We start from the raw sequence: 14,163 nt of genomic DNA, 5'->3' as shown, positions 1-14,163 counted from the left end.
ATATGTACGTATATAGTATTCCACATACACGTAAGTATATAGACAAAGTTTATGTGATGATCGGACAACGTCCATTTCGGTTAACGTCACGTTTCCAAGAACGTAACTAGGACGTTAACCTGCGCATGACTGTATATATAAAATGTAGGCACTTAGGGTTAAGATCTCTTGATTGTATGATAAACTAAGGAGCTGTTGCATACTCATGAATATGATCATTAAGTGAGAGTCCTAAATGTTTAATATGTCCCCTTACCTTCTGTTAAGCTGAAGATTTTATATGTCTTACTGAAGTCTTCACCTAAAACACCACATGTTGCAGTATTTCTATGACTCATGCGATAAAAATCTTCATATTGCTCTTGGATGTATGTAAAACACCGATACCGCTCCTTTAAAGACAGAGAGGGTCCATCTTGCTCTCCAATCAAATAATGAGTAGAACCTTCAGACCAAGTTGCAGTACATTCATATTCTTCAGCTATTGTACACAAAAGACTTGTAATTAGGAGAGTGCTTAATTTATGAAAAAGTCAATTTTTACATACATAATACAGTCTATATCACTGAAAGGTGACTGTACAAAAAGATGGTTGATTGTAAATATGTTCTAAGTACTGTATAATGCTGCCTGTAATTTAAGATAAATAGCACTGTATGAATGACTATCCTAGTAGAAATGAAACAACTACAAGTAAAAAAGAGAGAAGATTACAGCAATGCCTTCGTTGCTATTACTGTAATGGTGTTTTTGTTATTCCTGTATTTTGTTATTACTGGTGGTGGTGACCAAAAAGGAGTTAGAAGGATGGGGTAAAAAATGTACAATAAGTGAGGAGAATGGATTTATTGTACTATACAAGAAGTAAAGATTTGTATGAATGATTGGAGAGCATGGAGTCAAGTGAGTTTGGGAATAGATGTGCTTCTGATGGGCAATGAAAGTCTGCATGAAGCAACAGGGAAACAAGATAGATATTTGGAGCTATAACACTGTGTTGTGGAAGGGAAATAACATACCAAATTATTCTTATTACAGGCATAAGAATAAAGATCCTCTATTTAGCAAATACCTGCTGCTAGTGGATAGGCTTCAATCTCCTACTGTTATTTGCTAATGGAGAGGTATCAAGCAGTAATTCCACCAGTAAGATGTTATAAAAAAAAATGGTCAACACATTTAGCACTTACCTGAGCTTCTGAGCAAACAATGCATGCTGACCCTGTGTAACCTGTTACACAGCATTTGCACTAATACATGTACTGTATTTACAAAATAAGTAAATGTAGTCAAATAAAGTAGGCAATGTGTTATGGAGTACTGTGATAATGTACTGCCAAAATCACGCATAAAGCAATAGTACTATATGACAAAAAGAAAACTTAGCACAAATAAACTTAAAAAGGCTAAAATTCCAATACAGTGGTCCCTTGATTAACGAGCACTAATTCGTTCTAGAAGGTTGCTCGTTAACCAAAACCATTGTTTCAATGGGTTTTTGGGTAATTGGTTCCAGCTCACCGAAAATTGCCTAAAGTCAACAAAAAAGGTAGTAAAGTACACTTACTTTGAGGTGTGTATGTAGAAGGGTCCTGGATGATGATGAGAATTAGAATGGGGGTGGAGGAGAAGGGAGAAGAGAAGGCATTGGGGTGGAAGAGAAGTCACCCCATGGCGCCATTTCACCCATAAAATTTTAGTTCACTTGGTGTAATTCAAGATTATTTTCTTTAAATCAACACTGCACTGCATTATATATTGTCAATATGTAAAATAAATTTCAAAATGACCAATAATTTGATTGGAAACACAGAAAAAAAGCGTTTATGTTGAAGAGTCTGAAGCAAGATGTTACCCCTACTGAAAAGACACAGAAACTGATGCCTGTATGGTGTGTTGACAGGCTGTTTGGCGCGCTAAAAACTAGTTTCCCTGTACTTAAATTATGTTAAATAATTGTTAAAATGACTAAAAATTTTAATATAAGACTTTTAAAATTATTGAATAGTACAAACTTCTTGATATTGACTAAAATAGTAAGGAATTTAAGCCCTAGAACCGATTACTGTATTGACGGACGAATATGACAGCTAGTGCAAGCAAAAACATGTTGAGGGGAGCTCGTAAGGAATTCGTTAATCGAGGGAATGCTCGTTAACCGAAGTTAAGAATCTTATGAAAGGTAATCCGTTAACCGGAATTTCGTTAACCGAGGGATCACTGTATAGGAAACATGATAACTACGCAAATCACCCGATGACAGCAACCAATAATATGGTTATGTGCAACCTGTAGACTGTGCCTGTATCCACAGACAGCAAATAAATGTAAGGGTTTACTTTACTGAATTTAATGTTACATTGCATAATATTGTAGCTCCCCCTCACATAAAACTTTTAACAGAAAACTACCATTACTTACACCTTGCTGAACCAATTAATTATCTACATACTGTATACTACATAATACTGTATATGTTTTGCTTGTAATTGATTGAAAAATATAATAATTACACTATTTTTTTATGTGGCTAAAGGTCCACAAGAGTCCCGGCCCTGACATGGTGCATCCCAGAGTGCTAAGAGAGTTGTGCAATGAGGTTGCCGAGCCCCTGAAGATCCTGTTTTGTAAATGCCTGGATGAACAAAAGGTCCCCAGTGAATGGAAAGTGGCTTATGTGAGTCCTATCTTCAAGAAGGGCGATCGTCACTCCACAAACAACAATAGACCGGTGAGCCGGACCAGCATAATATCTAAAGTACTTGAGAGTATTATCAGAGATGCCGCGATGGAACATCTACTACGAAACAACATTGTAAAAGATTGCCAACACAGTTTTATGCTGGGGCACTCCTACTTAACACAATTGCTCAAGGTATTGGATATCTGGACCCATATTTTGAAACGGGGTGGTAATATCGACAATATTTACCTAGATTTTGCCAAGGCTTTCGACAGTGTACCCCACGAAAGGCTGAAAATCAAACTGGAAGGGTACAGAATTCGGGGAAGTGTCCTAGCGCGGATAGAAGACTTTCTACATGACCGCAAGCAGTGTGTGGTGATTAATGGCATGAAATCATCATCCGTAGCTGTCACAAGCGGGGTACCACAGGGCAGTGTATTGGGCATGATGTTGTTTGTTTGTTTCATAAATGACATGCCTGACGTTGTACACTCCTCCACACAAATGTTTGCCAATGACGCCAAGTTATTTTGGGAAATCAAGAACCAAGCAGACTGTGAAGAGCTGCAGAAGGACCTCTGTGGGCTCCAAGAATGGTCGAAGAAATGGCTGCTGAGATTCAATGTCACGAAGTGTAAGAGGATGCACCAGGGGCGTACCGACAGTAAGGAGGCGTATAATATGTCCTAACGGGATGAAGAAACTGCACTATCTGAGACTGAATGTGAGAAGGACCTAGGTGTGTATGTTGACAATGAGCTGAAGTTGTCAGGCCATTGCGAGAAGAAGGTAAATCAGGCAAATAAATTATTGGTTCTTATAAAAAGGTCGTTCATATATCTAGATGGTCCGTACCTCGTAACGATCTTCAAGAGTGAAGTGCTTCCCCATCTGGAGTACTGTCACCCCGTCTGGTCCCCGAGATATGCTAAGGACTGTCAGTTGGTTGAAAATGTTCAAAGGGCCATCAGACTGCTGCCTGCACTTCGGCACCTCAGCTACCCTGAGAGATTGGAGCGCCTAAACTTGCCTAGCTTATAGTACAGATGGGCAAGGGGTGACCTAATTGAGGTGTATAAGCATCTCTTGGGGCACTACTCAGTTGAGTGTCCTTACTTGGAGCTGGCGGACGCTCGCCCCACAAGGGGTCACAGCTCAAGATTGAAGAAGCTGCAAGTCCAGAAAACTGTGAGGGCAAACTTTTTCGAAGTGAGAGTTGTGAACTCTTGGAACAATCTACCAGAAAGTGTTGTGACGGCACCGAGTGTGAGCTCTTTCAAGACCAGACTTGACCAACACTGGAGCAGGTTCAGGTACATTCAAGAGCCGGTGTATGCCCAGTACTTGCCGACAGTGCGTAACAGAGATGTGATCGATCGCCCAAGCGGCTAACGAGCCAATCAGTGGTGAAGAGGATAAAAGTAAGTGACCATACATCTTACATTAAATTAAAATACCATTTTCTAAAAAATAATACCATTTTCTAAAGAATAATGATTACAATATGATCTTTGACTTTCCAGAATTCAGAATACAAATAGACACTCTAAATAAAAAAAAAAAAAACTATTAACTCTGAAAATCTATGGATTGAGATTCAGAGAGGACAGTAGTGGCAGTAGTTATATGACTCCTGTATTTATGCTAGCCTTGTTGGAATTTTACTTTCTATTATATAAAAAACTATGCTATCTGCTTGAAATTCAATATTCAAAATACAGTACTGTAAAGACACTGAACTAATTTTAAACAAGAAAGACTTAGCTAAAATAACTAGACAATAATGTAAGTTTCTCTATTCAGTTATGAGTAAGCAGAGTCATAAAGATCGAAGTGTGATGAACAAATACTGGAAAACCTAATACAGTACTTAGTTTAAGATAAAAACACTCACTTTCTATTGAAGGATCATATGTGTTCAAAGAGTCTTCACATGCAGCATACCAGAACTTCAGGTTAGTGACTCTGTCAGACATGATTCTTGAGAGACCTTTGGTGGTGCACTCTCCCTGTGGTAATTCATACATGAATTTGCGAGGGCCAGTAAATGGACACTTGGATGATTTACCATTGATACGAATCATAGTGTGAAGGTGGTTATCTTCAGTAATGGTAGAGCACATGGCGTCAATGTCTTGTATTTTCTTGCATTTAGCTGAAGATATTAAAAATACAGGTATTGTAAGCTGAGTACGTACAGATAAAATACAGTATTTCTGATCGGGGATTTATTGATAAGAACAATACACTTTCTCGTCCATTTCCATGATACTCTTCTCTCTGCAATACACAATCCATATGCTAATCATCCATTCTGTTAAATTTTACCCACTTTCTTGTCATTTCAATGGGCATTCATTCATACTTACTTTACAGTAAACCAACGATATAATAGACTAATTGCGGGAAGCCTGGTCCGTTAAAGCTAAAAGTGCATTATACATGGATCTGGAATAATAATGGGCTTGGTTCATTATATACCAACATAGTCCAAAAGAGCCGCCACCCCCACCCCTCCTGCCAACACTCACCATCACGACTTATCACCAACACTCACCACCACCACTCACCCCTACACCCCCATTACTTACAAGCAACCAGTACCATACATGTTACTAATATGTAGAGCCGCTAATGTGACTTTGTTTATTCTGCTAGTTTGGAGGCTGCTACTCCGTTGTCCCAGTTTGAATGCATTCTCATCCTGTAAACACCAGTTGGTGGTGGTGGTGGTAGTGAGTGTTGGTGGTGGTAGTGAGTGTTGGTGGTGGTAGTGAGTGTTGGTGGTGGTGAATGTTAGTGGTGGTGAATATTAGTGGTAGTGGTGGCGAGTGTTGGTGGTGGTAGTAAGTGCTGGTGGTGGTGGTAGTGAGTGCTGTTGGTGGTGGTGGTAGTGAGTGCTGGTGGTAGTGGTGGTGAGTGTTGGTGATTGTGATGGTGAGTACCTAACCCAACCTGACTGGGCAAACGCACCCAGTAAGGTCATCCTTATGAGGTCGAAAACACAATAAAAATCACAGACAAAAACAAACCAAACAACCTCTTATGGTTGCTGCAAGGAATGTCAGGACGCTTCTGAATACTGGCACAAATGAGCATCCTGAAAGAAGAACTGCCCTTGTGGCAAAAAAGCTGACTAGGTATAACATCAACATAGCAGCCATCAGTGAGTCCAAGCTCCCAGATGAGGGCTAACTCACACAACGGGGTCTGGCTACACCTTCTTCTGGAAGGGTAAGCCTGCTGCGGAGAGAAACCGCATTTATGGAGTTGGCTTTGCCATATGCCAACGCATCCTACACAGGCTAACTGAAATGCCTATTGGGATCAACGAACGCCTCATGACGCTTCGAGTCCCACTGAATCACTCATGTCATGCCTTCTACATCAGTGCATATGCCCCAACACCAGATCCAGAGGATGACATCAAGGAGGCCTTTTATGCCAAACTTGACAGAGTGCTAACCTCTATCCCCCGAGAAGATAAGGTTGTGCTCCTTGGTGACTTCATTGCCAGAGTTGGCAGAGATGCTAACATTTGGCAGGAACCATAGGGAGAAATGGACTAGGCAAGTGTAATCCCAATGGCCTACTCCTCCTCAGCAAGTGTGCTGATCACAACCTCACTATCACCAATACTTTGTTTAGGCAGGTCGACACGTTCAAAGGTTTGTGGCAACACCCATGGTCCAAACACTGGCATCTCATTGACTACATCATTGTCAGAGATAGAGATCACCGATATGTCCTCATCACCCATGCCATGCGTGGCTTAGGCCACTGTGACACCGATCATTGACTTGTCAGATCCAAACTCTCACTTCATGTTGCCCCAAAACGGCGAAGGCATCAAGCCTCCAGAAGAGGTTTTAATACAAAGCGTCTGGAGGATCCAGCAGTAGCACATGCTTTCTGGCAGCAGCTCGAACATGGGCTTATAAACAACCCAACAGCAAACAACGTGAATTCTAGTGCCGTATGGGATACTCTTAAGAGTGTTATGACAAAAACCTGTAGAGACCCTCGGCCAGTTCAAAAGAATACACCAGAACTGGTGTGATGAAAATGACCCGACAATCAAAGTACTCATCGATGATAAACGTGCTGCTTTTACTGACTGGCAGAACAACTCTCAGTCTCAGACCATAGCCAATACCTTCCGCAAGAAGAAAGCGGCAGCCCAGCGGGAACTCCGCAATCTAAAGAGCGACTTGCTTAAAATAAAGCAAGTGAAGCAAAAAACTTGCAGATCAGCACAAGATGTGCAAATTTTTCATTTCTACTAAAACTTTTTATGGGCCAAAGTCACTCATGGCGCAGCCCCCCTACGCGCATCTGACGGTAACCAGATAATTAAAGACGACGAAGGCCTCCTTCAGTGTTGGAAATAGCACCACCATTCATTGCTCAACCGAAACACCGATGTGGATGTCCTGACTACCCAGCAGGTCCCTCAGCATTCAGAACTGACCTACCTCAGCTATCCCCCATCCCTGGATGAGGTAGCTACTGCCATCAAACAGATGAAAAATAACAAAGCCTCAGGTACTGATGGAATCCCAGCCGAGGTGTATAAAGCATGAGGACCTCTGCTTACCATCTGTCTCCACTCTCTCCTGGAGAATATATGGGAAAAGGAGGAAATCCCCAAAACTCTTAAAGACGCTTCCATTGTCAATATCTATAAGAACAAGGGAGACCGGTCAGACCGTGGCAATTACCGTGGGATCTCACTGCTCTCCGTAGCTGGCAAGATTATCGCCTAAGTCCTCCTAAACTGATCTTTTCCTGAGGCGGAAAACTTCCTCCCAGAATCTCAATGTGGTTTTAGACCATCACTTGGCACCACTGACATGATCTTTGCTGCCCGTCAGATACAGGAAAAGTGCAGAGAACAGCATCATGACCTGCACATGGCTTTCACCGACCTAACCAAGGCCTTCGACTCAGTCAACAGGGAAGCCCTCTGGTGGACCCTCAGCCGTTTTGGCTGCCCACCAAAATTCATCACCATTGTGAAGCAACTCCATGATGGCATGAACGGCAGTGTCCTGCACAACGGCACCCAGTCAGAGTTCTTCCCCATCCAAACAGGAGTTAAACAAGGGTGTGCACTGGCACCAATTCTTTTTTCCATCTTCTTGGCTGCCTTCCTTACTCGTGCCAGGGCCAATTTAGCCAGCGGGGTGAACATCGAGTACCAGGTGAAGAGAGGTCTTTTCAACATGTGACGACTCCAGGTAAGAACAAAGGTGTCGGCAGCTTCCACTACTGAACTTCTGTATGCAGATGACCTCACCCTTGTTACTCACACTGAACACAACCTACAGGAGGTCCTGAAGACCTACGCAGGCGCATATGCACACTTCGGCCTTGAGGTGAATGTACGTAAGACTCAGATTCTTTCAACCTGACCCTGGTTCAGACACACCTCCACCATTCATCCAGCTTAATGGTATTACCCTCTCTAATGTTGCCCACTTTCAGTATCTCGGCTCCCGCCTGTCCACCACCGCAGACATCGATGAAGAGATTCAGCATCAGATCAGATGTGCATATCAAGCCTTGGGCGGACTCTGAAATCGTGTCTTCAGCTGTAGGGAGCTGAAATTATCCACAAAGTTGCACATATATCGAGCAGTGGTCCTGCCCACTCTATTATATGGCAGTGAGACATGGGTCACAAACAGGAGGCACCTCAAGGCACTAGAAAACTTTCACCAAATTAATCTACGTTCCATCCTCCGAGTTCGCAGGAAAGACAAGAGAACAAATGCCAGTATTCTTGCTGACACCAACTGTAAGAGCATCTAAGCTACCATTATCCATGAACAACTACGTTGGACTGGCCATGTTACCCGCATGGACGACAGTAGACAGCCAAAGCAGCTACTTTACAGTCACCTAATGAATAGTAAACGTAACGCCGGCGGGCAATTGAAAAAGTATAAGGATAGTCTTAAGACAAACCTGAAAAGGTGCCAAATCGACCCCCCTCACCTGAAAGTCAATTACTCCACATCGTAACGCTTGGAGGAGCACCACACGAAAAGGTGACAATATTTTCGAGTTAGCCCAACGGCAAACCGAGGCAGACAAGCGCCAACGTCGGATAGACGCTGCCACCGCCCCTCCCACAGTAGATGGAGCCCTCCACATGTGTAATGAATGTGGACGATAAAGCGGGTCCCGTATTGGCCGTTTTAGTAACCTCAAAACTCACCAATGAAGGTGACATCCCTAATAACGTGTATCATTGTATCATAGCTGGATGATCGTCATACTCTATTCCGAGTGACAGCAAAGTAGTGGTGATGATGATGAGTGTTGGTGGTAATGATGAGTGTTGGCGATGATGAGTGTTGGTGGTAATGATGAGTGTTGGTGATGTTGAGTGTTGGTTGTTAGTGGCAATGGTGAGTGTTGGTCACCACCAACAGGATACAACCTTTTATTTTTCCCACTTCTTATAAATGCTTAGACAGAGATAAAAGTTGTCACATACACACTGTACTATCATTTAAGGAAAATCTTGAATATTAAAGAATAAACTTACATTTCCTGTACTGAAGCACGTTTGGATGTTGCGATGTTACTTGAACACATCGATAACAGTCTTTCCTGCTAAAGGGGAAAGAAAAGTAATTAGTATTAACTGAAAATGCAGAAAGGTATGAGATTATTGTACATATTAAACCACAGAAAAATATCATTATCTAATATACACACAGCTATTTCAAATTTTCTTTGTCAAACAGTTACAGAAGCAGCCATGAGGTCTACTGGAGAAGACTGGTGGTATTGATAATTTTCCGAAAAAGGCTAAACTAGTGTACAGCAGTAATATGCATACATATTTCTCATCAATGTTTCTTGGTTCAATCCCAAGCATGGACAGATGCAAGAAAAGTGTTATCCAGTGTGACCTCACCAAACGTTGCAGGTTTTCTATGCGTATTCTGGTTTCCTTCTATCCTAGCACTGAGCAATAAAAGTCTTAACAATGTAACAAAGAACAGATCAACCACCTGAGTGGCTAGTAAACTGGTACTGTTTATATATACAGTCTCACCTCAACTTACGACGGGGTTCCGTCCGACGACCAGGTAGTAAGTCGAATTGGTCATAAGTCGAAAAAGCGCAAAAAAATACATAGAAATTCTAAATTGAAATACAGTACAGTAAAAGTAATCAATAATGAAAAATGAGTAAAGTGTTACTGTGCATTTACCTTTAATGAAGTGAGCTGAATGCAGATGGGGCCTCAATAACTTTTTAATTAAACATGGAGACTACATTAATTGGATGAAGCAGAGAAGGAGACAGGGCTGGGTGGGTTATCAAGCTTGCTTTCTTCAGACAGGCTAACATACTTGCTTGTTGAAGGTATTGGATCATCTTTAGGGAGTGAAGAGGCAGAGTGGTGAGGCGTGAGGAGACAGCAGTGGTGGACTTCTTGAAAAATATGTCCAATTTAGACTGCACAGTTTGCCTTTTCTTTTCATTGAAAATTTCCCTGTAGCAAGAAAGTGCATCTTGGATCAGTCTGTCAACTTTTGCAAAACGCTCAACATTTTGATCCATTTCTTCAAACATTTGCATCCCCTTATTAATACTGTAGTAGCAAATTCCTCTGCCATTTGTTTCACTGAAAACTTTTTGGGGGTGCAGGTTCTTCTTTTACATTTTGTCTCTCTTCTTCCTCTGCAAATTTCTGTGCCTCCAGTTCAATAAGATCCTCGTTACTTAGCTCTTCTGCTACACTTTCCACCAACTGCTCAACATCTTCATTATCAATTTCTAACTCCAGCTGTTTACCCATCTGCACTATCTTGTAATTAATCTCAGAAATTGCTTCATCTTCAATAAATCCTTTGAAACTGTTCACATATCTTTTCTGGACCTTCTTCCATATCCCATTCATGCACTGACCTGTAACCTCATCCCATGCTGCAGCTATGTTCTTTGTACAATGCAAAATGTTGTAGTCCTTCCAAAATTCTCTGAACGTTTTCTCACCTTCAGTAGCAGCAATAGCCTGAGCAAAGGTCGTACGTAAATAATACACTTTAAAAGCAGCAATAGCACCTTGATCCATGAGTTGAATGATCGAGGTAGTGTTAGGTGGAATGTAGACTACCTTAACATCAGGGTGCAGGTCGTCCAGGTGTGGTGGGTTTCCCGGAGCATGATCTAAAATTAATAAAATCTTGAAGGCAACCCCTTGTTGCAGGCGATACTCCTTGGCTCGTGGAATGAAACAACTCAGGAACCAATCCTCAAACAGTGCTAGGGTCATCCATGCTTTCTTATTACTACGATAAAACACTGGGAGTGTGTGCTTGCTGACATGTTTAAAAGCCCTTGGGGTTCTCTGAATGGTATATCATGAAGGGTTTTACCTTGAAACCAGCTACATTCCCCCCCAACAGAAATGTGATTCGGGTCTTTGAATGACTTGAATCACGGCATGGTTTTTGCCTCTTTGTGGATGTATGACCGTTCTGGCATGCGCTTCCAGAATAAGTCAGTTTCATCCACATTAAATATTTGCTTAGGCAAATAATTTCCCTCCACAATGACACGATCTAGCTCCTCCTTAAAAGTTTCAGCAGCACCCATATCAGCACTTGCTACCTCTCCAATCACCTTTATTCTGTGCAAATTGTAACACTACTTAAACCTTTGGAACCACCCATGACTTGCTGTGAAGTTTTGGTCGCACTCATCTCCTGCCTGCTCTTTCAGGCTTTCGAAAAGGCTTTTTGCCTTAGCCTGTATGGTTAGAAGGTTTAAGGGTACATGCTTTTGCAGCTGATCTTTCATCCACATCACAAGTAATTTCTCCATCTCATGAAAAGGACCTTGTCATTTTATCGTTATTATTGTTCCCTTTATAGGTGCCAATCCTTTCACTACCTCACAAATTTGTTCTTTGTCCTTCAAAAAATTTTATATCGTCGAGTGAGGGAAGCCAAGGTCGCGTGAAATGGTTGCTACCGTTTTTCCATTTTCATATTGCATTATTATTATTATTTTCATTTTCATCTCAAAAGTAATTGACTGTCTCTTTTTTCTCTGCACCACCAGAATTCTCACTTTTACGCTTGCCAGCCATTTTAAAGGGAATTACAAACGAAAATTTTGTCAGTACACAGAGCGATCATGAACACCAATGACGGCCAAACACCAACTGAGCGGGCTACGGCATGGATGCTGTACACCACGAGGCGGCCCAACCCAAGCTATCGTATGGAGTCACATTACGACCAAACGTCGGGACTCGAAAATACGTAATGTGAAATTTTTTTATACAACCATGGCCGTTGTATGTCCGGGATGTCGTAAGTCGAGGAGAGACTGTATATATACAGTATATAAAGTGGGGTCTAATTTTACATGGGTCTCACATGCGCGATTTTCACTTATGCAATTGGTTGAAATGTGACCACAGTTATAGCTTATGTGGAAAGCTATGGGTAGCACGGGCAGTGATAAAATGTTAATTTAGTGATCTTTTGCTTATTTAGCTTCAAATTTAGCAATTTTAATCATTTTAGTTATTGGCCATTACAAATGCACACGGTAAGTAATATACTGTACAGAAATACTGGCCACATACACTATGCTACAATATCTCTGTTAGCCAGAATCCCTCAAACCTGGAATTGAAATTTTCTCGAAAAATTGTTCCCAAAACCGGAATTTTCTGGAAAATTCCGGCTTTGGGAACGACTTTCCGAGGGGCACATATTCCGGAAAATTCCGAGAAAATTTTTCCAGTACCCAGAAAATTCCAGGGACGGGGGATTTTTTTTCCAGGTTCAAGAGATAAAAGTCAGGCGCATATTCTAGAAATTCCGAAAAAAAAATTTCATTACAGTACGCGGAAAACTCCAGAAAATTCAGGTGATGAAGTATTTTTTTTCCGGGTTCGAGAAATGATGTAATGGGCAATTTCTGGAACTTCCGAGAACATTTTTCAGTTACCCGGAAAATTCCGGGGATGATGGATTTTTTTCCAGCTTTGAGGGTCATCTTGTTACCCGGAAATCTCTCATTCCCGAAAGTGCTCTGCACCAATTATTCTGGCTAACGGAGATATCACTGTACAGTAAGTAAGCGCTTAACGATGTTTCGGTACTACGTCGCTAAACTTTAGAGACCAAAAATTCATTTAATGTCCCAGTGATCCGATACTACGTCATTTTGCGTCTTCGCAGACTACTTTCTACGGCGTACCACCCTCTCTCGGCTAGGCGCAGTTTCAGTGACTTACGACCCTCCTCCGCTCCCACCCTCCTCCTCCGCTCTTGCCATACTCCATCCCCTACCACCATCCGAGGCCTCTGCTTCGCTACCCACCACACACTCGCTCTACCACCTCCGCCCATCGGTAAGTACCAATACAAACTTAGTAGTTCTATATGTATGCACTATTTTCTTTAGAAATGGCAATGATTTTCTGTATACAGTGAACCCTCACTTTACGCGGTCAATTGAACCCACGGAGGCCCGCGTAAAGCGAGAAACGCGTAAAGTGAACAACATAACATATGGGATTAAATGAAATAGAGACCGGCTGACCCCCAAACTCCACTTTTTCAGACACAATACCTATGTTCTAGTAAGAATAACATCTTAATTTTATGATGGTACATGCACACAATTAATACTTAAGAGAAATATAGAAATACAGTCGCCAAGTTAATGTCCATTCAAATAATGGACTCAACTCCCTCCCCCTCTTCTCACACTCCTGGCTCTTCCCTCTCTGAGAAATGTTTGGGGGAAAACCACTAGATTTTAAGGTATAGTAATAAATAATACCTCAAACTAAAGTTAGGATAATATAATTGACATTGCTGGATTCCTTGCAAGACCAGGAATACTTTGAATATAAATGTCATATATTTTGCACAAAAGATAACATATTTACTCAGAGTTAACAAAATACTTAAAGTAGATCTAAAATTTGTATGTCTAATGCAAAATCTATGATGTTTATATTCAAAATGATCATCAAATTGTAAGAATTCCAGCAATGTAAATTATATTCTGGCCTGGTAATTTGTATGAATTTTATGAGCTAAAACAAATATCTTCAATAAATAAACAAAATATACTTACCGAAATACTATCTGTCAATCAAAATACCCCACCTCCCCCCCTCTTCCCACCTGCTCCCTGAGTCCCTCCCTCCCTCCCTACCCCTCACCCCCACCTTCCCTCCCTAGCAGAGAAATGATTGGGTTATAACAGTATATTTACATTTTTAGTAATAAATAATACCTCAGACTAAAGTTCGGATAATATAATTGACATTGCTGGATTCCTTGCAAGACCAGGTATATTTTGAATATACACTTCATATATTTTGCACAAAAGATAACATATTTGCTCTGAGTAAACAAAATACTTGCATTAGATCTAAAATTTGTATGTCTAATGCAAAATCTATGATGCTTATATTCAA

At 41.2% G+C, this 14,163-nt stretch overlaps 1 protein-coding gene across 1 annotated transcript in view; it reads right to left on the bottom strand.

Annotated features, from left to right (window-relative positions):
• The window catches only part of LOC121868776, a gene marked incomplete at its 5' end in the record, with an annotated part of 194,826 nt that overhangs the window by 155,215 nt on the left and 25,448 nt on the right, over window positions 1-14,163 (bottom strand). The window contains 3 exon segments of the mRNA XM_042369670.1: window positions 257-481; window positions 4,582-4,842; window positions 9,244-9,311. Of these exon segments, the coding sequence (XP_042225604.1) occupies window positions 257-481; window positions 4,582-4,842; window positions 9,244-9,311 (554 nt within the window).

Source organism: Homarus americanus, unplaced genomic scaffold (assembly GCF_018991925.1).
Source record: "Homarus americanus isolate GMGI-L3 unplaced genomic scaffold, GMGI_Hamer_2.0 scaffold30535, whole genome shotgun sequence".
Lineage (NCBI taxonomy): Eukaryota > Metazoa > Arthropoda > Malacostraca > Decapoda > Nephropidae > Homarus > Homarus americanus.
This window is presented reverse-complemented; position numbering and strand designations above follow the sequence as displayed.